General features: G+C 44.2%; 1 protein-coding gene across 1 annotated transcript in view; it reads right to left on the reverse strand.

Annotated features, from left to right (window-relative positions):
* Positions 1–24,705, reverse strand: part of LOC307142545 (inactive phospholipase D5) — a gene marked incomplete at both ends in the record, with an annotated part of 55,477 nt that overhangs the window by 13,720 nt on the left and 17,052 nt on the right. Inside the window, 3 exons of the mRNA XM_079843514.1 lie at positions 1,792–1,900; positions 2,064–2,241; positions 9,750–9,886. Of these exons, the coding sequence (XP_079699640.1) occupies positions 1,792–1,900; positions 2,064–2,241; positions 9,750–9,886 (424 nt within the window). The remainder of the gene's footprint in view (positions 1–1,791; positions 1,901–2,063; positions 2,242–9,749; positions 9,887–24,705) is intronic.

Below are 24,705 nucleotides of genomic sequence, written 5' to 3' on the forward strand. Positions count from 1 at the left end.
GTTCATTTGAATAAGTGTGAATACTGCCATCTGAACCCACCAAATAAGCGGATGAGCCCGCTGAAAAGACGGGTCTTGGCCCGCTTCCAAACGGACTCTGGTGCGGTTCGAATGATATATGAACGCATCACGGACCAAAGACATGTAAACGAACTAAAAACAGGAAAATGAGACCCTAAAAAAGACAGAATGCTCATGCATATCGGTAGTCGCGATGTTGGCCATCAAAGTTCGGTACAGGCGCCAGAACCGCTTCTCCTCGCAGCAAATTGTGTGTGTGTGTGTGTGTGTGTGTGAGGGATTCCTGACGCTGTTTTGACTCCTTTACACATTTTATAAGCTCTTCACGAGAGCTCAGCTGGTCAAACACCATCGAATGCAGGCTACGCACACAGCATTGGTTTGGATGTTCAGTAAGTTCAGTCTCAAAATAGGCAATATGTCATAAAAGCCGACCAATCAGGTTGTGAATGTAGTGTTTGAGCTATTGGTCCAACAGTGGAAACGCAGCTTGATTTTGGCCTCAGTGCTTGAAGTCCGAGGCTACTCCACTCAAAACTCTGTTAGCTCTGGCTCGCACCGGCCCAAAGGTAGAAAAGCGGCTATTATGGCCATAGTCAAATAACCAATCACATCTAGTGCCACTTTGGGCTTACATTAGCACCTTTCAGATTGTTTGACCTCTTTGAAATGTTGCACAAGGAGGAAATAAAGGGGTTCTAAATCTCCACAATCATCCCTAGTCAATGTCCTCCTGGATCTCCTCCTCGGTGCGGCGGTTTCCTCATACAACGAGCCCAGTACGACTCATTTGGTCCTTTATGTCTACGGTTCATTTAGCTAAAAGATTTAGATGCCATTTACAGCACAGCTCTTGTACTTTCTCCCCTGTCTGTCTTAATCCCATCTAGAAAGGTCGGGAAGCCATTTATCATTCTAAAACAACCCTAATACAAAGCCACTAAAGACGATGATACAACTTTTTGAGCAATGTTGCTGAGCGATGTGGCTTGGGCACAACAAATTTCTATCTGGATACTTTGGATCGGTCGTGGCCCCTGTGTCTCACCTGGTTGACGGCAACATTGCTCAAAATTGTTCCCCGTGTATCATCACCTTAAGAACTTGATGTCATGACTCCATTTTGATTCCTTGAGTGCTGCTGAGACACCAGTGGTCTTCGTGACTCTCCTGCTCCTCCAGACTACCCATTGATGCTCTCTTCCTCAAGTCCCTGGGGTTTATTCCTAAGATTCCAGTTCAGAAAGTTTTTATTTGTCTCATGAGGAGGTAAATTAGCCTGTGTGTGTGTGTTTGATTAGGGTTGGAGCTGAACTCTGCAGTTGGTCTCAGGAGCAGGGTTGAAGACCTCTGCCTTAATGTCCTGGGTCTGAAGCATAGACTATTCAAAAAGATGGACGACGCATCTCCAGAGCCATCAGTATTTTCCCCAAAACCTCCAGTGTTCCCTCTCACACCATCTGTGTCCTCTGAGCCTTAGTTATATTTACCAAGTCAGTTACTTCTCCCAAGACAAGGGTTCCTAGGGTTTCAAAGCCTGTTGTCCCATTTGAGATGTGGAAACCAGGAGCGGACTCATAAACCATAGGTACTCACTTTTGTTTCTTTATAAAATCATTTTAATAAAGGTTTCTTTGCCATGCTATATGTCCTTTGGACTTGATTAGAGTGTTATTAAGGTTATCAAACTCCTGTGCCTTTGCTTCTTAGGTCCAAACACAGAGAGTCGTTTGCAAGACAGTGGATGTTTAAATAACATCATATACTTACCACTCCGAGTGAGTGCCTTGAGCTCTGAGGAATCAGTCAGTCCACTGGCCACTCTCAAACTGACTGACCGAGACCGCAAACTCATCAACTGACGGAGCAAGATCTGACCCTGAGGATGACAGAAGAAACAGGTCATATCGGGACTAATCCAACTCTCTTTAGGAACACACTCAATGTTCTGCATTCAGTCATTGTACAATTATCGGCATAACCAAGAAAGCTCATAGACGTAATCAGTAAAGGAGTTGAACCTGCAGTATGTTGATTGTTACCTGTTTTCCCTGAGGAAGATTAGATTCAGAGTCTGTCGAGTTCAGTTCCCACCATGGGGACACAATCTCAACAGATCGGCGCGCTTTGTCCAGCAGCTCATGAAGACCAGCGGTCAGTGAAACTGTGTCCTTATGTGGAATGGACAGATCTTCTGGAATATTCTCCACAAGCACAACACTGTCAACGCAAGAGAATCTACATTCAACCGAAGGCATATTTTAGTATCGCACAAATTTCCCTCTATTTATGAGATGTAACCATAGGAACATGAATAGGTAGTTATATAGGTTTATATGTGGAGCCTTGGACTCATCAGACTTAACCAGACAGGTGTGGATAACTGATCGCTATGTGTACAAAACCTCATTGCAACACCTCCTAGGTTTTACTAGATTACAAAGTCACGTGTTTATTTATCATTCTGACAGTGATTCAGCACAATAAATCCTTATCTGGCTGCAAGAGACAGAATCAGATCACAAAGACATGGAATACACAGATCAATACAAGAAACGAAACACCTTGATGACAAGACACAGTAGGCCTACACACATATACTGTACACTAATGGAAATAAATGCAATAGTACAGTAACAGGGTGAACAATGATAATGAATACACACATACATACATAACTGTATGTATTATGGTGGCTTGCCAGCATTGCCTTAAGCAAGTGTCCTGCTCACGTGGGCTTGAGAAGCGAAGAAATCAGGTGCATCATTCCCTATTTGGCAAAATCCGGTGGGAGATCCTAGGAAAGGTGGAGCCCCTGTAAAGTCAACATGTTCTCCTAAATGACACCAATGCCTCGGTTTTATTACCTCAAAATTAAAATCAGATTTGAGTCAAATTTAAAACACAATGGTTACATGTTATGGTCATAAAGCATGTTTATTAAAAGTCCTATAGAAGTGAAATACAGATTCCCCTTTATAATGAAAGCTCATAATCATGTCTGTCAACTTCAGGGAAAAAAAACGATCCAAAATTTGACACGTTATCTTTTCAAACAGAAAAATAAATGCAGAGAATAGATGCTAATGCTAAACAGACGGAGCAGAATTCCCCAGGGACTTGTGGTAGTCTAGTGGTTAAGCATGTTGGCTGTTAAAGGTCCCAGATTCACTTTAGGAAATGAGATTTACTGCAATCCCAGTTGTGCATTACCACATCACTCCAACACTTGAACCGTAGAGGGGTTTTACTTCTGTCTTGTACTGAACGTGTCCTCAGATGAGAAGAAGCCTCTGCTAATGTCTTTTCTTCTGCTAAACCATGAAGATTTGATCAGCGTTCCTATCCTGTTACAGTGCCTGGATATTGAGTCTGTGTAATTGAATATCTTAAGAGGTCACATTACCTGCAGCCTGTCCAGCACTAAATAGCTCCAAATCAATACTCTCTCTAAATCATATCTTTACAAACCCTTATAATTAAGACCGTACTAGTTAAAAAAGATTGTGTGCCATTAATATAGCTCACAGTCTCAGGGCTTTTTTTAAATACATAAGGCACTAAATTTCTATTAATATTATGTTTGGTGCCCCTAGTGGTGCATCAATGACACTGCAATTTTCGAAGCAAATACAGGCTTTGATGAATTCCATTCTTATCTTTACAAAGTTATGACTTCAGACCGAGTGTGCAGCACATGTCCTGAGAAGTGAAGCCAAAGCATTTCGATTGCCCCCTGGGGGCTGGCTCTAGTACAGCTCATAAACCCCACCCACTTAATGTAATCGAATGGTATGTGAGCAAAAACTAAAAAATGTAATACATTTTAAAAAAAAATTCTCCAAAGAGGTACTGGTTCCCGGGAATTGTCCATGGCCAATCCCACTGACAAGGGACGTCCTTTCCCAAGCGGAGGGGTCCCAAACTTGTGGAGCCTCCACCTATAGCCTCTCAACCTGAGCCTTCAAGCCTCCCCGGAGGGCCATGAACACGATCTCTGAGGTTAGGGCACCTTCTACAAGGGGCTTTATAGACGGTTTCATCGGACGCACGGGCATTGCCACGGTTACGCTCCTGGCCCAAAGTTAACTTCCTGTCTGTGTTTGTTTATCGGTCTGGCAAGGGGATAGTATGGCGCACTACTCAGCAGAAACACATTTTTGACGTACTATTCTTTGATAACATGATATAAATATTAACGATCAAGCAGAGAGAATATGACACCAGCGCAAAAACAGTGTGTGCAACTCACCAAAAAGCCTTAAATGCTTCATAAATATCCAGTCATACGAGAGCAGTGTCTAATGTCATTTAGACTGTATGTCTAATGTCATTTAGACTGTATGTCTAATGTAATTTACTTATTTATTTTGCTTTTTATCAGAAATAATCTACTCTAGAGGTGATCATTCTGGCTGCGTTTAACATGCGATCACCGTGATCATCAGCCAATCAGGACACGGCGAGTTTACATTTGTTCACATCAAGTGGTCGCCATCTGGAGAATCGCATTTATGTTTCCCGCAAAATATTTAAATGTGCCTTTATCACGGAGTGCAAAACAACTTTTGCTTTGTCCTCTATTAATGGCAATAGAGCACGGGATTTTTTTGTGATATATTCATATACAATCAATCTCAAATAGGGTACCTTATCTACAAGTTAACTTTCCCAACATTAATGTTATGTTATGAAACAAAGAAACATGTTATTCCGATGCATTGCATGATTGAAGGCGAGCGCAAGCATTTATAGATACTGTACAGAAAACGGCATTACACAGTCCTTAAAGGGTTAGTTCACCCACAAATGTTAATTCTGTCATTATTACTCTCCCTGTAAGATCTTTGTTCATCTTCGGAACACAACTGAAGATATTTTCTTCTTCTCTATGGTCTTACGGGTTGGGGTCGACATGAGGGCGAGTAATTAATGTATGAATTTACATTTTTGGGTGAACTAAATCTTTAAAGGGGTCGTTTCCCCCCCTCAGACAGAAATGGGAGATTATTTATAATAAACATGCTGAAAAAATAAAAACATTTAAATTAAGATTATGCTGCCCAAATAAAATGAAAGATGGTAGCGCATAAGAAAGATAACGCAGCCTCTGTTGTTATTGATTCTTTACAACCTGGATGTCCCGGCCCTTTATGCATGGGTTCTGTCAGCCTAAATCAGAGATCAACCTGAGGGGGCTTTCACACAGGCCTCATTTAGTTCGGTTGAATCGTAGTAGAGTTGCTTTTCCCCTTTGGTGCGGTTTGTTTGGTCAGGTGTGAAAGCAACAATCGCACTCGGGTGCGCACCAAAAGCGGACCAAACAAGCGTACGAGAGCTCCGTGAAGAGGTCCGCTTTCAGACGAACTTTGGAGCGGTTCGTTTGTGGTGAGAACGTGATCCGACCTCCAACAGACCCAACTCCAAAAAGTACTGATCATTTTTGGACTAAACCAGCTGCCGTAGTCAGCTGCGCTGTGCATTATGGGATGAGGAAGTGTTTGCTGACAGTTTGCACTTTAGCATGGCAGCTCGCGGACAAACTTGGAGAAGCGAGGAGGTGCGGAGCCTCATAGAAATCTGGCCTGATGACCATCAGTGTTGGGGAAACGCATTACAAGTAACTTGAGTTATGTAATAATATTAATTTTTCCAAAGTAACTAGTAAAGTAACGCATTACTTTTCAAATTTTCGTTATATAAATATTCGTTTTCACATTAATTTGACTGACAGCTCTCCTGCCCCCATGTTGAGAAAAATAAGTGCAGAGGCGTGTGTGTGTGTGTGTGTGTGTGTGTGTGAACATGATGGTTATTGTAGTTCTAGACTAAATGTGAGCATTTATTTATCTCACTTGCACAATACAGATTCTGTCCTCCTCAAAATGAATAAAATACAAAATGCAAATGCAAATTCAGAGAACTATGCAAACCTCCAATAATTAAATGTTAAATAAAACAACTATTTTTATGCATTTAATCTACCTTTATATTTAATTTACCAATGTCTTGCTGCTGACCTTTGATGATGAAAATTACTAGATGTTTTGTTTTTATTGGTAAAGCTTTTTTCTCCTGCATCTCTTCTCCATTATCCAGAGCTGCGCCCTCTAGTGTTCATGAGGGAATCTGCAGTTTCACCTCAGCCTGGGGCTTATTACAGTTTTTTACGATTGTTTACACACTAAAATAGAAATTTCCACACAATTTGCAAAATTCTACTCCAATGAGCAAAACACCTCCACAGATTTGCACAACATTACACACAAGGTCTGCTTCACCCTTTTTGCAAAACATTACACACAGTGATTTGTAAAACTCTACACACATTTTCACACCTTAGACACAGATAAGGATTGTGAGGTTACTTCCTTGTCATTACAAAGCCCCGGATTGCCAATGACCACACTAATGAACGAATTGGATAAACACATCTACCAGGTGTGGAAGCACACATTTGTTGAAAACGTAGCACTCAGGCTTTTACAGTAGTTTTTCTTCAGAGTAAAAGTTTATGTACATCATGCAGTAATTTTTATTTGTCTACAGATTTTATTTGTTTCATTGATTTCATTGTTGGTTGATTACTGTAACTGATTATGGTAAGAAATACTCTTAGTAAGTATTGAAATAAATACTTGACATATTCAGTCTGCAGCATCAGTGTTGTGCAGTGCAGTAAGGTTATAGTAGGCCTACAGTATTTGTCTACATTCTCCTATCTCAAAACAAATCATGAATAATGTTGTGAGTTTCTCACTATTTTTTGTCACCTAAATTATCTCTTACATACAGTAAGAATGTCTGGCTAAAAATCTATTTTTTTTTTTTTTACAATTTTTTTTTTATTTATCACAGCAGTGTGAAACTGGCTGCAATAGTGTATGATCATTGATGACTGTGTTGGTTAAATGAAAACAAATAGCATTTTCACAAATATGTGTATATGTTTTGACTGAAGTGTGTCATTTTGCAAACAATCTAGGAATTTTGCTAATTGAGTGTAGTGTTTGGATAATTGTGATTATATTTTGACAAAAAGAACTCTGTTTTCAAAATTGCGTGTAAACAATTGAAAAAAACTGTATTTACATTTTGCATTTACGCATTTGGCATTTTGGTATAAAGAGATCTTTACAAAGATAACGCAAAAGTAACGTAAAAAAGTAACTAAGTAACTCAATTAGTTACTTTTTAAGGGAGTAACGCAATATTGTAATGCATTACTTTTCAAAGTAACTTTCCCCAACACTGATGACAATGTCAGCTCCCAACTTTCGAAAACTCACAAGAACCGCGCGATCTTCACTTGAAGTGAGCGTTGTTTTCAAGCCGCATTCGCGCTTCATTACAGAAATGTATTGTTTGCATATTGTGGTGTATACAAACAATGGAATAGATAATGGCCAGGGACAAAACCACCCTGTGCAGTCGCAGTTTAGGAAATACGTAATTGCCAATGAGTGATGTGGATGTTGTCATGTGACTGCATTTTGGTTTGTTTCAGCTGGTTCGGATCAAAGCCATCAGTGTGGTGTGAAAAGGAACCAAAAAAGCTGAAAAATGCAACAATGTTTTTGTTTTTCCCCATCCCGAGCCTGCCATTGCTGGGCATTATTAGTCCTTGAGTCTAGTAGCCTGCCCATGGCCCTCATCACTGAGCTAGCTTCGCAGGACGACTTCCATTGTGCGCTCGTAGCACAGTGTTTTGCAGTGCGTTCCCCTTACACGTCAGAGACTGATGCAATGCGACTGAACCGTATCGAAAGGAAACGCTCCGGTTATGAATGAACAATGAGGAAAAACTGCATTTCCTGCCATGCTATGCGCATATGTGTAGTCAGTCTCTGCGATTCCTCCTCCTACAGCAACTATTGCAGCATGTCCAGCGCAAAATGGGGTGTTAAATAATGACTCAAATACCAGTAAACTGACTGCAGCTGACCGTTGAAACTTCCGTTGCATGATTCATTTATATAGAAGCAAATTTAGCGTATATCCAACACATGCAATAAGCTCAGCCGCAAACTTTGTCCAAGCATTTTCATCGCTAATTTTTTTATTTTTTCATGCCAAAAGAGAGCTTGCTGGTAGTAAATCTGGCCCTAAATATATTCACCGTCATATTGGTGGTTCAGGGAGAATCCCCATCCTCACCGCAGCTGAAAGAGCATGATTCACTGTCCATCTTGACCATCCTCTCATCCTCTGACCACCACACTGTCCCTTCCAAAGACTCGCGCTCCTCCGGTCCTCATGCCCAGCCGGCTTCGTTTCTTTTGTCCATTTAGAGCTGTGACAAGCTCACCTTTCTTATTATAAGATTTTCCCAGAGAATTACCAATGTGAAGAGTCCCATCACAAGGCACAGAAGCCTAGCCCATACAGTTACATTGATGATTCATAGCCTTGGATTAGATTTGGTCAGTTTTATGACAATGCATTGAATACCTGAATTCCAAACCTGCACGACTTTCTTCGGTTGAACATACTGCAAATGCTTATATTTATAACTGTATATTTACTATTTATGCACAATATACAAATACAGAAAACACTACATCGTTATGCAATTGGTAGACATCAACCATCTGATCTATTCCAATACATTTTTACAAATACCTTCCCATTAAAGTCTTTGTAATCTATGTGATGGAGAGCCAGATATGAATTATGCAGATATATCACACCACTACATTTATATATAGTCATTTAACAGACACTTTTATCAAAAGTGACTTACACGTGAGGAACACCTGTGATTTGCGGTTCACAATGGCAAGAATGTGTTTGATTAGTACACAAGCCAGAACAGAAGACACACGCAAAAGAGAAAGTGAGGAAGAATTGTTTTCTTTCCCAGTTGCAATCCATTTGAGATTGTGATTTTGCTGATGGTCTGATTTTGCTGACAACATTGCAACTTTTTGAGTAAAGCTGACTTGACAGTCTTGTATGTTGTTGTTCAGTCTCTCTTTCCTGATGTTTATGCTGAACCGTGCATCTTTCTAAATTGCAAGAGGAAACTTTTGTTTTCTAAACTGGGACGTATTAAAGGCAAACTTGAAACAAAAATGACCACATCTTGCGTCCCTGTGCAAGATGACAATAAAATCCGATTTAAAGAGAGCGCTGGGCTTCAATGACATTGTGGATGCGAAAACATAATTTAATTTTAAATAAAGGTTCATATCACAGATTTTTAGGAGGTAGGGGGACTCTCCTAATCATATAGTTAGCTAAAGCTAAATCTTTAAAGCAGAAGCAAGTGGCGATTATTCCTCCAATGTGGCACAGATCGGTTATGATGACCAACGAACATGTAAAAAAAGCACATGATTCAAATATCCAAAGATGGGTTTCAGGCCTCATTCATATATGGAAATAAATTTGATATGAATCATACGTCATTGAAAAAGCGACGGTGGCGAATGACGTCAACTCCGGTGAACACTTACCACGATCACATGACTCTTTTTAATGCCGCAATGGAGGACGAATGTCTGACCGTTAAAGATGGTGCGGAACACAAAAGCTTGTATTATCATTTTGTCGGCGTCCATTGCAAATCACGCCGCTTTTCCAGGTCAGTGCTTCAACCTTGGTTGCTTCGCCAAGTGTATAGACTAAATGCAGATATGGGATGTAGGTCACTTTTTAAAGAAGATGTAAGCTGTTCGTCAAAAACTATATATATAGACAAGGTCCGAGAGGCGAGTTTTGCTTACCGGCAGGTTTTGCTACAGGTTTCTTCAGTGATGCCGTCCTCTTCATCGCCCCACACATCTACAGCAGAGAATATTAATGCTATCAGGACAGCACAGCAGCACACCAGCGCAAAGATCACAATGCATTTGTGCTGAGACTGCAAGAAACAAGAGGAAGAAGCAAAGACACTCATTCAGAGGTAGAGTTTACACATGAGCAGTTGCTTGGCTTTGTGCAGAAGGAAACAATTCAGTTTATCCATGCTGCCCTTTTACACTCAAAAAAATAACTCTTTGAATGAACATCAAAAAATCATGGAAAGTATTTCCACATGATTAACTTGCTTTATTTCAGCATTATGCAATTATGTTATTCCAATTTAATGTACTTACGTTGGGTCAACTTAACTTATTTGCTATGGTTGGCCACAGCTTAATTTAATGGTGTCAGCCCAACTAATTTGCAATGTTTTGGACCAACTAATTTATTTAGGTTAGCCTAACAAAAGTGCTTAATGCTGAAAGAAAGCCATTTAATCACATGGAAATCCTTTCCTTAAAAAAATAGCTTTTGAGTGCACTTACAAAACCTTTTACAAGATTTTATTGGCTAGCCAGAATATGGTTTTGTTCCATCCATGGCATGCCCAGAGCAGATTTTTTTTTATGAAAACTATTTTAATAGTTATTTGTAGGTCCTCAACCCAAGCACACGCTCTACACTTCACCACAATGGTAACCTCCAAAAACACTAACATAACACAAACTTTTAAGTACCAACATAACAAAACATTAAGCATTAAAAAGTATCTTAATTTTCTAATCTTGTTAAAAATGCATCAAATTGCACTTTATTTAAACATTTACTCTCCGAATTCAGCCCCTTTGCAAATGGGAAGTGAAAGTCTTATTTCTTTGGGTTACTTGTTTGAAACATGTTATTTCAAAATGAAAACATCAAGTTATGTCAAAGAGTAACGGTTTTAAGTCAGTTTAACATGAATCAATTACATTTGAACCATAAAACTAATATAATGGTGTTAAATCAAGATGAATTGCTTAAATAAAGTGAACAGCATCATAAATCATTTTTTTGATTGTGTGTTTTCTGTCTCTACTAGAGCAGGTTTTCCTGCTGTAATGTTGATTATATCCTCAAATTCTCCATTATTGCGGCTCCTCTCGTCCCAGTCTGTCAGTAACGCTCTGTTGTGATTGCTGTTTGGGAAATGCTAACTAACTCAACAGGCCCCTCCCCTTTATTCTGCGTATGAATTATTTAAATGAGGAATATTGTCCTTGAAAAGTCATAGGCTCAATCAGCTCCCTCAGTTCCTAATGTTATCATGTACATGAAAGCAGGACCCTGATTCAAACGGCCAACCTCAACTTTCGGTTCTTAAAATACCAGACTGCAAAATTGATGAACTTGGATGATTCATGTTTGGGCACTAAAATTATGTGACACTCACTGAAAATCAACTAAACAAGACTTGCATAAATAAAGTGGAGAGAAGACCAACCCAAGCGCAAATTAACATGTATTTACACGGAGGAAAACAGTGATATATAACAACATACACTAAACATTCCAACAGATGGATAAATATTGTATAAAATTCCCAAAGTTCATAATTCATTTCTAAGACCTGATGATTCAACTCCTTTGAACTTTCAGAGAAAGATACACTATATTGCCAAAAGTGTTACACGCACATGAGCTTTAATGCCATCCCATTCTTCATCCGTAGGGTTTAATATGGAGTCGCTCTAACAGCTTCAGCTCTTCTTTCCTCAAGGTTTAGGAGTGTGTTTATGGGGATTCTTCATTTGTGATGTTGGACGAGAAGGCCTGGCTCTCAGTCTCCGCTCTAATTCATCCCAAAGCTGTTCAATCGGGTTGAGGTCAGGACTCCAGTTCCTCCACCAAACTCCTCATCCATGTCTTTATGGAGACGCTTTGAGCACTGGAGCAGTCATGCTGGGACAGGAAGGGGCCGTCCCCAAACTGAGCCCACAAAGTTGGGAGCATGAAATTGTCCAAAATGTCTTGGGGAAGCATTAAGAGTTCCTTTCACTGGAACTAACCCCTGAAAAACATGAGCTCATCTGAAGGCCACAGAAGTTTGGAGGTCTGGAGCTCTTGACTCTTCTGTGACCCTCAGCATGCGCTGACCCCGCTCTGGGATTTTACTTTGTGGCCTACCACCTTGTAGAAGCGTCTGCAGGCCTAGTGCTGGATTTATACACCTGTGAGCATGAAGGGATTGAACACCTGAACTCTTTGGCAATATAGTGTGTGTTCATGTGATGGGAGATGGCATGATAGACCCTACGGGACTTCCCACATGTACAGTCAAAACAGACTAGGACCCAAAATAGTTCCTTGACGAAGGCCATCTTATAGGATGAGTGAAGGGGAAGAACAGTTTCTAATGTTCACAGAGAATATTTTATCCTGTAAATAAGAATAATGTTAGCGCAGTCCCCTGAATGGCAACATCATACTCCAAACGCTGGAAGGGAATTGAGTGATCACTGGTGTAGAATGCGGCGCTGGGCTCTATCGTGATTCAGATTACACACAGCCCAGAGTCTTATACAGCTACTAAATAATGTATAACTTTTAAAAGAGCGATCTCTGTGCTGGGACCGGCTCTAAATATGGACTGAAATGAATCATCCTCTAATATACTTGACAAGACCTGTTTTTCTAAAGGATGAACCACAGCTTGTTTAAGACAAGGCGGGACAACACCATTAGTTAAAGAGCGGTTTGGACATTCTAGGAACTATAATGACAATCAAAGTCTTTCAGAAATCAAGGAGGAATAGGATCTAAAGGAGTGAGAGTTTCGGTTACACTTTATTTCAATGGTCCACTTTAGAAATTCCACTGACTATAATTATCATTTAATAATGTTGGGTCATTCCGTGTCAAATCAACCAAATTTCGGACACCTTCCCGGCTCAAGTTTGTGATTGTGTTCATATTTTTTCTGTAGAAAGACAAACATAAACACTGATGAAAGCCCGAATAGTAAACGTCACAGATGTGTATTGACTGAGTTGTGTAGAGGAGGCTCAGAATGAGCTCTGGAGCCCAATCACAGGGGTGTAAACATGACTTTAGAAAGATGGCAGCATCATTATTGTATTCTCACACAGAGATTGGCAGATCTATTAGTTAAATCTGATGACTTTATCAATCTGTGTGTCATTATATGCCAACGGTGAGCGCTCAAACATGGGGAACAAGCACTTCTGGTGAGTTTATGACTCAAGTTTGAATGCCTGAAACTCATGAAATATTAAAGATATCTGAACATCCTTTTAGATTCTGATTCTTAATATTATATTATATTATTATATAATTTAAACAATTGCATATTTTCAATTTAAAATGGTAAAATTACATCCAAAAAGTTATGTTAAAAAGTATGTTACTGTGGGTCGTTAAACATATCCATTGTAAAACAGTTGTCAAATTTTAAATGTTTAGCTAAATATCTTATTATATGGAATTCACACTCATCTTCAGTGAATATTAAGCCCCGTCTTCTTTGATCTGATTGGCCATCATGGTGACATTGACGAGCACTGTTAGACAGCTGAGGCAGATCAGCATAAAAATGTAACTTTTTAAACTGTCTGCCATCCTAACAACAGACTGACCCCCTGCCAGATTATTACCCCCTAGTATTGGTAGTTTTAGGAGTAGGTGTGGATAGGGGCTAGGATTAGGGGAGGGGTTAGAAGTAACCAATCAGGTAGCGACTTCAACGAGGGGGGTAATAATTTGGCAGGGGGTCAAAGTTCTGCCCAGTGTTCGGCCCGAGGGAACTGACCCACACACTCACAACGACAGGAGCGTCAGGGTTCTGCCACCAAACCAAGAATAAACCAGACCGAATAGACAGAACCTTGACAAATAGAGTGTCGGTTTCATATGATTGACTGTGTCCATAAGTCTGGAAGAAGGTCGAACAAACAACAATGTTATTAACTAACATTAAGAAAGATTAATAAATACCATACCAAATGTATTACTCATTGTTTGTTAATGCATTATCTAATGTTAACTAATGAGACCTTACTGTAAAGTGCTCCCTTTATTTCTGACAGATCTGCTGCATACATACATAAACCACCACAAATGCTCTGTCATCGAGCAGAGGAATGGAAGTAATCCAGTCTCAAATCCATATCAGGTTTTCCTTTCCTGCTGATCTGAGGTTAGCTGACCCTAACCCACACTTACTGTAAATACTCTGACCTCGCACCTAACACAACCAGAGCGCTGTACGCTTCAATGAGGGGCCGGCTCGAAAGGAGACCGTCTGTCTCAAAGCAGGTTATTGATTGTAGGCTGGAAGCTCATGATCAATAAGTCAATTAAAGCTGCATTAGCCAGACATGGGATCCAACTGAACTCCATGGCAAGGCCTCAGACTCTGGTGAACACATGACAGAATCACTGCTGTGGAACATGTGCAGAATTCATGATCATGGTGTTCTGTTCCACTCATAATGAGTTCACATTCAGTAACGGTATTATCACATTATACACGTCAGAGAATTAGTTAATTGAGTTGAGGAGAACATGCACACAATCTGCTAGCCTATTTACAGTCACAGGGGATCATTTTACTACAAACACGACAAAAACTGTGTATAATATGGCGGTTTGTGCATGTCAATATGCAAAGTTGCTGCTCCTGAACTGCCTGAAACTCCTAGCTTGTAGTCCTTCCATTACCACATCATCATTTAACACATTTGCATAATGTCGTCCACAAACACAGGTAGTTATAGGACGGGAAGGGTTAGTGTTGGGTTAAGACCCTGATATACTTCAAGAGGAATTGTAGAAGGAAGTGGCGTGACATCGTTTTGAACTAAATCTGGTCAAAACAAAGATCGTTTCAGTAGTTCGAAACCGTTCACTTCACTTCGGCTCTAAAACTCCTTCTAACTTCCATTGGTCCATCACGACTGCGTAATAGATGAGTGTACAAAACCGTTCACCAAAGCAAACTTTCTGGAAAACTTCACTTCGGCTCTAAAAAAATTTTTGTTGCATGTTTGCTCTGAGATTCTACTCGACCAACTTCAAACCTGTGTCGGTCTATCGGGCACTGTCTTAGACTGGATCAGACCTGTGTCGGCCTATCAGGTGCTGTCTTAGACTGGTTCAGACCTGTGTTGGTCTATCAGGTGCTGTCTTAGACTGGATCAGACCTGTGTCGGCCTATCAGGTGCTGTCTTAGACTGGATCAGACCTGTGTCGGCCTATCAGGTGCTGTCTTAGACTGGATCAGACCTGTGTCGGCCTATCAGGTGCTGTCTTAGACTGGATCAGACCTGTGTCGGCCTATCAGGTGCTGTCTTAGACTGGATCAGACCTGTGTTGGTCTATCAGGTGCTGTCTTAGACTGGATCAGACCTGTGTCGGCCTATCAGGCACTGTCTTAGACTGGATCAGACCTGTGTTGGTCTATCAGGTGCTGTCTTAGACTGGTTCAGACCTGTGTCGGTCTATCGGGCACTGTCTTAGACTGGATCAGACCTGTGTCGGTCTATCAGGTGCTGTCTTAGACTGAATCAGACCTGTGTCGGCCTATCAGGTGCTGTCTTAGACTGGATCAGACCTGTGTCGGCCTATCAGGTGCTGTCTTAGACTGGATCAGACCTGTGTTGGTCTATCAGGTGCTGTCTTAGACTGGATCAGACCTGTGTCGGCCTATCAGGCACTGTCTTAGACTGGATCAGACCTGTGTCGGCCTATCAGGTGCTGTCTTAGACTGGATCAGACCTGGGTTGGTCTATCAGGTGCTGTCTTAGACTGGATCAGACCTGTGTTGGTCTATCAGGTGCTGTCTTAGACTGGATCAGACCTGTGTCGGCCTATCAGGTGCTGTCTTAGACTGGATCAGACCTGTGTCGGCCTATCAGGCACTGTCTTAGACTGGATCAGACCTGTGTCGGCCTATCAGGCACTGTCTTAGACTGGATCAGACCTGTGTCGGCCTATCAGGTGCTGTCTTAGACTGGATCAGACCTGTGTCGGCCTATCAGGTGCTGTCTTAGACTGGATCAGACCTGTGTTGGTCTATCAGGTGCTGTCTTAGACTGGATCAGACCTGTGTCGGCCTATCAGGTGCTGTCTTAGACTGGATCAGACCTGTGTCGGCCTATCAGGTGCTGTCTTAGACTGGATCAGACCTGTGTCGGCCTATCAGGCACTGTCTTAGACTGGATCAGACCTGTGTCGGCCTATCAGGTGCTGTCTTAGACTGGATCAGACCTGTGTCGGCCTATCAGGTGCTGTCTTAGACTGGATCAGACCTGTGTCGGCCTATCAGGTGCTGTCTTAGACTGGATCAGACCTGTGTTGGTCTATCAGGTGCTGTCTTAGACTGGATCAGACCTGTGTCGGCCTATCAGGCACTGTCTTAGACTGGATCAGACCTGTGTTGGTCTATCAGGTGCTGTCTTAGACTGGTTCAGACCTGTGTCGGTCTATCGGGCACTGTCTTAGACTGGATCAGACCTGTGTCGGTCTATCAGGTGCTGTCTTAGACTGGATCAGACCTGTGTCGGCCTATCAGGTGCTGTCTTAGACTGGATCAGACCTGTGTCGGCCTATCAGGTGCTGTCTTAGACTGGATCAGACCTGTGTTGGTCTATCAGGTGCTGTCTTAGACTGGATCAGACCTGTGTCGGCCTATCAGGCACTGTCTTAGACTGGATCAGACCTGTGTCGGCCTATCAGGTGCTGTCTTAGACTGGATCAGACCTGGGTTGGTCTATCAGGTGCTGTCTTAGACTGGATCAGACCTGTGTTGGTCTATCAGGTGCTGTCTTAGACTGGATCAGACCTGTGTCGGCCTATCAGGTGCTGTCTTAGACTGGATCAGACCTGTGTCGGCCTATCAGGCACTGTCTTAGACTGGATCAGACCTGTGTCGGCCTATCAGGCACTGTCTTAGACTGGATCAGACCTGTGTCGGCCTATCAGGTGCTGTCTTAGACTGGATCAGACCTGTGTCGGCCTATCAGGTGCTGTCTTAGACTGGATCAGACCTGTGTTGGTCTATCAGGTGCTGTCTTAGACTGGATCAGACCTGTGTTGGTCTATCAGGTGCTGTCTTAGACTGGATCAGACCTGTGTCGGCCTATCAGGCACTGTCTTAGACTGGATCAGACCTGTGTCGGCCTATCAGGTGCTGTCTTAGACTGGATCAGACCTGTGTCGGCCTATCAGGTGCTGTCTTAGACTGGATCAGACCTGGGTTGGTCTATCAGGTGCTGTCTTAGACTGGATCAGACCTGTGTTGGTCTATCAGGTGCTGTCTTAGACTGGTTCAGACCTGGGTTGGTCTATCAGGTGCTGTCTTAGACTGGATCAGACCTGTGTCGGCCTATCAGGCACTGTCTTAGACTGGATCAGACCTGTGTCGGCCTATCAGGTGCTGTCTTAGACTGGATCAGACCTGTGTCGGTCTATCAGGTGCTGTCTTAGACTGGATCAGACCTGTGTCGGCCTATCAGGTGCTGTCTTAGACTGGTTCAGACCTGGGTCGGTCTATCAGGTGCTGTCTTAGACTGGTTCAGACCTGTGTCGGTCTATCGGGTGCTGTCTTAGACTGGATCAGACCTGGGTCGGTCTATCAGGTGCTGTCTTAGACTTGATCAGACCTGGGTCGGTCAATCAGGTGCTGTCTTAGACTGGATCAGACCTGGGTCGGTCTATCAGGTGCTGTCTTAGACTGGATCAGACCTGTGTCGGTCTATCGGGTGCTGTCTTAGACTGGATCAGACCTGGGTCGGTCTATCAGGTGCTGTCTTAGACTTGATCAGACCTGGGTCGGTCTATCAGGTGCTGTCTTAGACTGGATCAGACCTGGGTCGGTCTATCAGGTGCTGTCTTAGACTGGATCAGACCTGGGTCGGTCTATCAGGTGCTGTCTTAGACTGGTTCAGACCTGGGTCGGTCTATCAGGTGCTGTCTTAGACTGGTTCAGACCTGTGTCGGTCTATCAGGTGCTGTCTTAGACTGGATCAGACCTGTGACGGTCTATCAGGTGCTGTCTTAGACTGGATCAGACCTGTGTCGGCCTATCAGGTGCTGTCTTAGACTGGATCAGACCTGTGTCGGTCTATCAGGTGCTGTCTTAGACTGGATCAGACCTGTGTTGGTCTATCAGGTGCTGTCTTAGACTGGATCAGACCTGTGTCGGTCTATCGGGCACTGTCTTAGACTGGATCAGACCTGGGTCGGTCTATCAGGAGCTGTCTAAGACTGGATCAGACCTGTGTCGGTCTATCGGTTACTGTCTTAGACTGGATCAGACCTGTGACGGTCTATCAGGTGCTGTCTTAGACTGGATCAGACCTGTGTCGGTCTATCGGGCACTGTCTTAGACTGGATCAGACCTGGGTCGGTCTATCAGGAGCTGTCTTAGACTGGATCAGACCTGTGACGGTCTATCAGGTGCTGTCTTAGACTGGATCAGACCTGTGTCGGCCTATCAGGTGCTGTCTTAGACTGGATCAGACCTGTGACGGTCTATCAGGTGCTGTCTTAGACTGGTTCAGACCTGTGTCGGTCTATCAGGTTCTGTCTTAGACTGGTTCAGACCTGTGTCGGTCTATCAGGTGCTGTCTTAGACTGGTTCAGACCTGTGACGGTCTATCAGGTGCTGTCTTAGACTGGTTCAGACCTGTGTCGGTCTATCAGGTGCTGTCTTAGACTGGTTCAGACCTGTGTTGGTCTATCAGGTGCTGTCTTAGACTGGATCAGACCTGTGTTGGTCTATCAGGTGCTGTCTTAGACTGGTTCAGACCTCTGTCGGTATATCAGGTGCTGTCTTAGACTGGTTCAGACCTGTGTCGGTCTATCAGGTGCTGTCTTAGACTGGATCAGACCTGTGTTGGTCTATCAGGTGCTGTCTTAGACTGGTTCAGACCTGTGTCGGTCTATCAGGTGCTGTCTTAGACTGGTTCAGACCTGTGACGGTCTATCAGGTGCTGTCTTAGACTGGATCAGACCTGGGTTGGTCTATCAGGTGCTGTCTTAGACTGGATCAGACCTGTGTCGGCCTATCAGGTGCTGTCTTAGACTGGTTCAGACCTGTGTTGGTCTATCAGGTGCTGTCTTAGACTGGATCAGACCTGGGTTGGTCTATCAGGTGCTGTCTTAGACTGGATCAGACCTGTGTCGGCCTATCAGGTGCTGTCTTAGACTGGTTCAGACCTGTGTCGGTCTATCAGGTGCTGTCTTAGACTGGTTCAGACCTGTGTCGGTCTATCAGGTGCTGTCTTAGACTGGATCAGACCTGTGTTGGTCTATCAGGTGCTGTCTTAGACTGGATCAGACCTGGGTTGGTCTATCAGGTGCTGTCTTAGACTGGATCAGACCTGTGTCGGCCTATCAGGTGCTGTCTTAGACTGGTTCAGACCTGTGTCGGTCTATCAGGTGCTGTCTTAGACTGGATCAGACCTGGGTTGGTCTATCAGGTGCTGTCTTAGACTGGATCAGACCTGGGTTGGTCCATCAGGTGCTGTCTTAGTCTGGATCAGACCTGTGTCGGCCTATCAGGTGCTGTCTTAGACTGGTTCAGACCTGTGTCGGTCTATCAGGTGCTGTCTTAGACTGGATCAGACCTGTGTTGGTCTTTCGGGTGCTGTCTTATGTGGCGTTCACACCGGACGCGATTCGCGCGAATAATTCGCGCTAATCGCGCGAAGGTGGACGCGTGTACATTTTGAGTTTACTCGCGCGAATCGCGCGTGAAATTCACTGCACAACAGATGCGAATTCGCGTCATGGGCGGGGCTTCCGCCAGCAGCTCGTCTCGTTGAGAAATGGCTGACATGGGCTGTGTTTGCATGTCTTTTTTTTTGTTCATATCTACTGTTAATGTGTGACAAAACGTAGTTTTAAGACTTTTTCAGTCGATAATGTAGTTGTTTAAAGCTCAAATCTGTGGTGTATTTACATAAACAGTGCCTATTTGAACATTTTATCTGCCGTTGTCGGAGCTGTGAGCTCCAGCGGACAGCGCGCTCAGCGCACGTGAAAGCCGGCGAGGGCAACCTTTCCTCGGCCAGTCCTTCTGCCGTCTACCGCTGGCTCTGATGTCTCTGTGGTGTGTCTCGAGCTATAATTCGTCTTGTAACGGCCGATCTTTGGTCTCATGGATCTATAATTTGTTCCCTGGCAAATCGTTTAGGCTGAGGGCAAAGATAAGTTTCATTACTTTATATTTTTAGGCTATAACTGTATGTTGCAGTTGTAACGTTAGCCTACTAGCACTGACTTTGTTTGCTTTATTTCATGTATAGCTTGTTATACATTACTTATACTTTTGTATTATTGATCATACATAAACTTGCATTTAACAAAAAGAGACTGGGTTGTGTTTCATGTCATTTAATGTTATCACAGTGATAATCATATTGTCTGAACCAGATATTAATATACAGATTTTCTCTTCATTGTTGTCACTACTAGAGCAAGCTCCTGATTGGTTACCGCGGCGCGAAATATCCGCCAAAGTTCAGATTTTTCAACTTGAGCGTTTCGCGCGATTCACGCGATTCGCGCGAATCGCGCGTTCAAAACGCTCAAGTCGCGTCCTTCTCGCCGCCTCAATCGCGCGAATCACGCGAATCTCGCCGCCTCATTCGCGCGAATCGCGCCGCAGAATGCCATTTCGCGTCTCTGCATTGACTTAACATGTAAATCACTCGCGCGAATCGCGCGAATCGCGTCCGGTGTGAACGCACCATTAGACTGGATCAGACCTGTGTCGATCTATCAGGAACTGTCTTAGACTGGATCAGACCTGGGTCGGTCTATCAGGAGCTGTCTTAGACTGGATCAGACCTGGGTCTGTCTATCAGGTGCTGTCTTAGACTGGATCAGACCTGTGTTGGTCTATCAGGTGCTGTCTTAGACTGGTTCAGACCTGTGTCGGTCTATCAGGTGCTGTCTTATACTGGATCAGACCTGCGTCGGTCTATCAGGTGCTGTCTTAGACTGGTTCAGACCTGGGTTGGTCTATCAGGTGCTGTCTTAGACTGGATCAGACCTGTGTCGGCCTATCAGGTGCTGTCTTAGACTGGTTCAGACCTGGGTCGGTCTATCAGGAGCTGTCTTAGACTGGTTCAGACCTGTGTCGGTCTATCAGGTGCTGTCTTAGACTGGATCAGACCTGTGTCGGTCTATCAGGAGCTGTCTTAGACTGGATCAGACCTGGGTCGGTCTATCAGGAGCTGTCTTAGACTGGATCAGACCTGTGTTGGTCTATCAGGTGCTGTCTTAGACTGGTTCAGACCTGGGTCGGTCTATCAGGAGCTGTCTTAGACTGGTTCAGACCTGTGTCGGTCTATCAGGTGCTGTCTTAGACTGGATCAGACCTGTGTCGGTCTATCAGGAGCTGTCTTAGACTGGATCAGACCTGGGTCGGTCTATCAGGAGCTGTCTTAGACTGGTTCAGACCTGTGTCGGTCTATCAGGTGCTGTCTTAGACTGGATCAGACCTGTGTCATCTATCAGGTGCTGTCTTAGACTGGATCAGACCTGTGTTGGTCTATCGGGCACTGTCTTAGACTGGAACAGACCTGTGTCGGTCTATCAGGTGCTGTCTTAGACTGGATCAGACCTGTGTCGGTCTATCAGGTGCTGTCTTAGACTGGATCAGACCTGTGACGGTCTATCAGGTGCTGTCTTAGACTGGTTCAGACCTGTGACGGTCTATCAGGTGCTGTCTTAGACTGGTTCAGACCTGTGTCGGTCTATCAGGTGCTGTCTTACACTGGTTCAGACCTGTGTCGGTCTATCAGGTGCTGTCTTAGACTGGTTCAGACCTGTGACGGTCTATCAGGTGCTGTCTTAGACTGGTTCAGACCTGTGTCGGTCTATCAGGTGCTGTCTTAGACTGGTTCAGACCTGTGTTGGTCTATCAGGTGCTGTCTTAGACTGGATCAGACCTGTGTTGGTCTATCAGGTGCTGTCTTAGACTGGTTCAGACCTCTGTCGGTATATCAGGTGCTGTCTTAGACTGGTTCAGACCTGTGTCGGTCTATCAGGTGCTGTCTTAGACTGGATCAGACCTGTGTTGGTCTATCAGGTGCTGTCTTAGACTGGTTCAGACCTGTGTCGGTCTATCAGGTGCTGTCTTAGACTGGTTCAGACCTGTGACGGTCTATCAGGTGCTGTCTTAGACTGGATCAGACCTGGGTTGGTCTATCAGGTGCTGTCTTAGACTGGATCAGACCTGTGTCGGCCTATCAGGTGCTGTCTTAGACTGGTTCAGACCTGTGTTGGTCTATCAGGTGCTGTCTTAGACTGGATCAGACCTGGGTTGGTCTATCAGGTGCTGTCTTAGACTGGATCAGACCTGTGTCGGCCTATCAGGTGCTGTCTTAGACTGGTTCAGACCTGTGTCGGTCTATCAGGTGCTGTCTTAGACTGGTTCAGACCTGTGTCGGTCTATCAGGTGCTGTCTTAGACTGGATCAGACCTGTGTTGGTCTATCAGGTGCTGTCTTAGACTGGATCAGACCTGGGTTGGTCTATCAGGTGCTGTCTTAGACTGGATCAGACCTGTGTCGGCCTATCAGGTGCTGTCTTAGACTGGTTCAGACCTGTGTCGGTCTATCAGGTGCTGTCTTAGACTGGATCAGACCTGGGTTGGTCTATCAGGTGCTGTCTTAGACTGGATCAGACCTGGGTTGGTCCATCAGGTGCTGTCTTAGACTGGATCAGACCTGTGTCGGCCTATCAGGTGCTGTCTTAGACTGGTTCAGACCTGTGTCGGTCTATCAGGTGCTGTCTTAGACTGGATCAGACCTGTGTTGGTCTTTCGGGTGCTGTCTTATGTGGCGTTCACACCGGACGCGATTCGCGCGAATAATTCGCGCTAATCGCGCGAAGGTGGACGCGTGTACATTTTGAGTTTACTCGCGCGAATCGCGCGTGAAATTCACTGCACAACAGATGCGAATTCGCGTCATGGGCGGGGCTTCCGCCAGCAGCTCGTCTCGTTGAGAAATGGCTGACATGGGCTGTGTTTACATGTCTTTTTTTTTGTTCATATCTACTGTTAATGTGTGACAAAACGTAGTTTTAAGACTTTTTCAGTCGATAATGTAGTTGTTTAAAGCTCAAATCTGTGGTGTATTTACATAAACAGTGCCTATTTGAACATTTTATCTGCCGTTGTCGGAGCTGTGAGCTCCAGCGGACAGCGCGCTCAGCGCACGTGAAAGCCGGCGAGGGCAACCTTTCCTCGGCCAGTCCTTCTGCCGTCTACCGCTGGCTCTGATGTCTCTGTGGTGTGTCTCGAGCTATAATTCGTCTTGTAACGGCCGATCTTTGGTCTCATGGATCTATAATTTGTTCCCTGGCAAATCGTTTAGGCTGAGGGCAAAGATAAGTTTCATTACTTTATATTTTTAGGCTATAACTGTATGTTGCAGTTGTAACGTTAGCCTACTAGCACTGACTTTGTTTGCTTTATTTCATGTATAGCTTGTTATACATTACTTATACTTTTGTATTATTGATCATAAATAAACTTGCATTTAACAAAAAGAGACTGGGTTGTGTTTCATGTCATTTAATGTTATCACAGTGATAATCATATTGTCTGAACCAGATATTAATATACAGATTTTCTCTTCATTGTTGTCACTACTAGAGCAAGCTCCTGATTGGTTAACGCGGCGCGAAATATCCGCCAAAGTTCAGATTTTTCAACTTGAGCGTTTCGCGCGATTCACGCGATTCGCGCGAACCGCGCGTTCAAAACGCTCAAGTCGCGTCCTTCTCGCCGCCTCAATCGCGCGAATCACGCGAATCTCGCCGCCTCATTCGCGCGAATCGCGCCGCAGAATGCCATTTCGCGTCTCTGCATTGACTTAACATGTAAATCACTCGCGCGAATCGCGCGAATCGCGTCCGGTGTGAACGCACCATTAGACTGGATCAGACCTGTGTCGATCTATCAGGAACTGTCTTAGACTGGATCAGACCTGGGTCGGTCTATCAGGAGCTGTCTTAGACTGGATCAGACCTGGGTCTGTCTATCAGGTGCTGTCTTAGACTGGATCAGACCTGTGTTGGTCTATCAGGTGCTGTCTTAGACTGGTTCAGACCTGTGTCGGTCTATCAGGTGCTGTCTTATACTGGATCAGACCTGCGTCGGTCTATCAGGTGCTGTCTTAGACTGGTTCAGACCTGGGTTGGTCTATCAGGTGCTGTCTTAGACTGGATCAGACCTGTGTCGGCCTATCAGGTGCTGTCTTAGACTGGTTCAGACCTGGGTCGGTCTATCAGGAGCTGTCTTAGACTGGTTCAGACCTGTGTCGGTCTATCAGGTGCTGTCTTAGACTGGATCAGACCTGTGTCGGTCTATCAGGAGCTGTCTTAGACTGGATCAGACCTGGGTCGGTCTATCAGGAGCTGTCTTAGACTGGATCAGACCTGTGTTGGTCTATCAGGTGCTGTCTTAGACTGGTTCAGACCTGGGTCGGTCTATCAGGAGCTGTCTTAGACTGGTTCAGACCTGTGTCGGTCTATCAGGTGCTGTCTTAGACTGGATCAGACCTGTGTCGGTCTATCAGGAGCTGTCTTAGACTGGATCAGACCTGGGTCGGTCTATCAGGAGCTGTCTTAGACTGGTTCAGACCTGTGTCGGTCTATCAGGTGCTGTCTTAGACTGGATCAGACCTGTGTCATCTATCAGGTGCTGTCTTAGACTGGATCAGACCTGTGTTGGTCTATCGGGCACTGTCTTAGACTGGAACAGACCTGTGTCGGTCTATCAGGTGCTGTCTTAGACTGGATCAGACCTGTGTCGGTCTATCAGGTGCTGTCTTAGACTGGATCAGACCTGTGACGGTCTATCAGGTGCTGTCTTAGACTGGTTCAGACCTGTGACGGTCTATCAGGTGCTGTCTTAGAC

Source organism: Gobio gobio, assembly GCF_949357685.1.
Source record: "Gobio gobio genome assembly, chromosome: 18".
NCBI lineage: Eukaryota > Metazoa > Chordata > Actinopteri > Cypriniformes > Gobionidae > Gobio > Gobio gobio.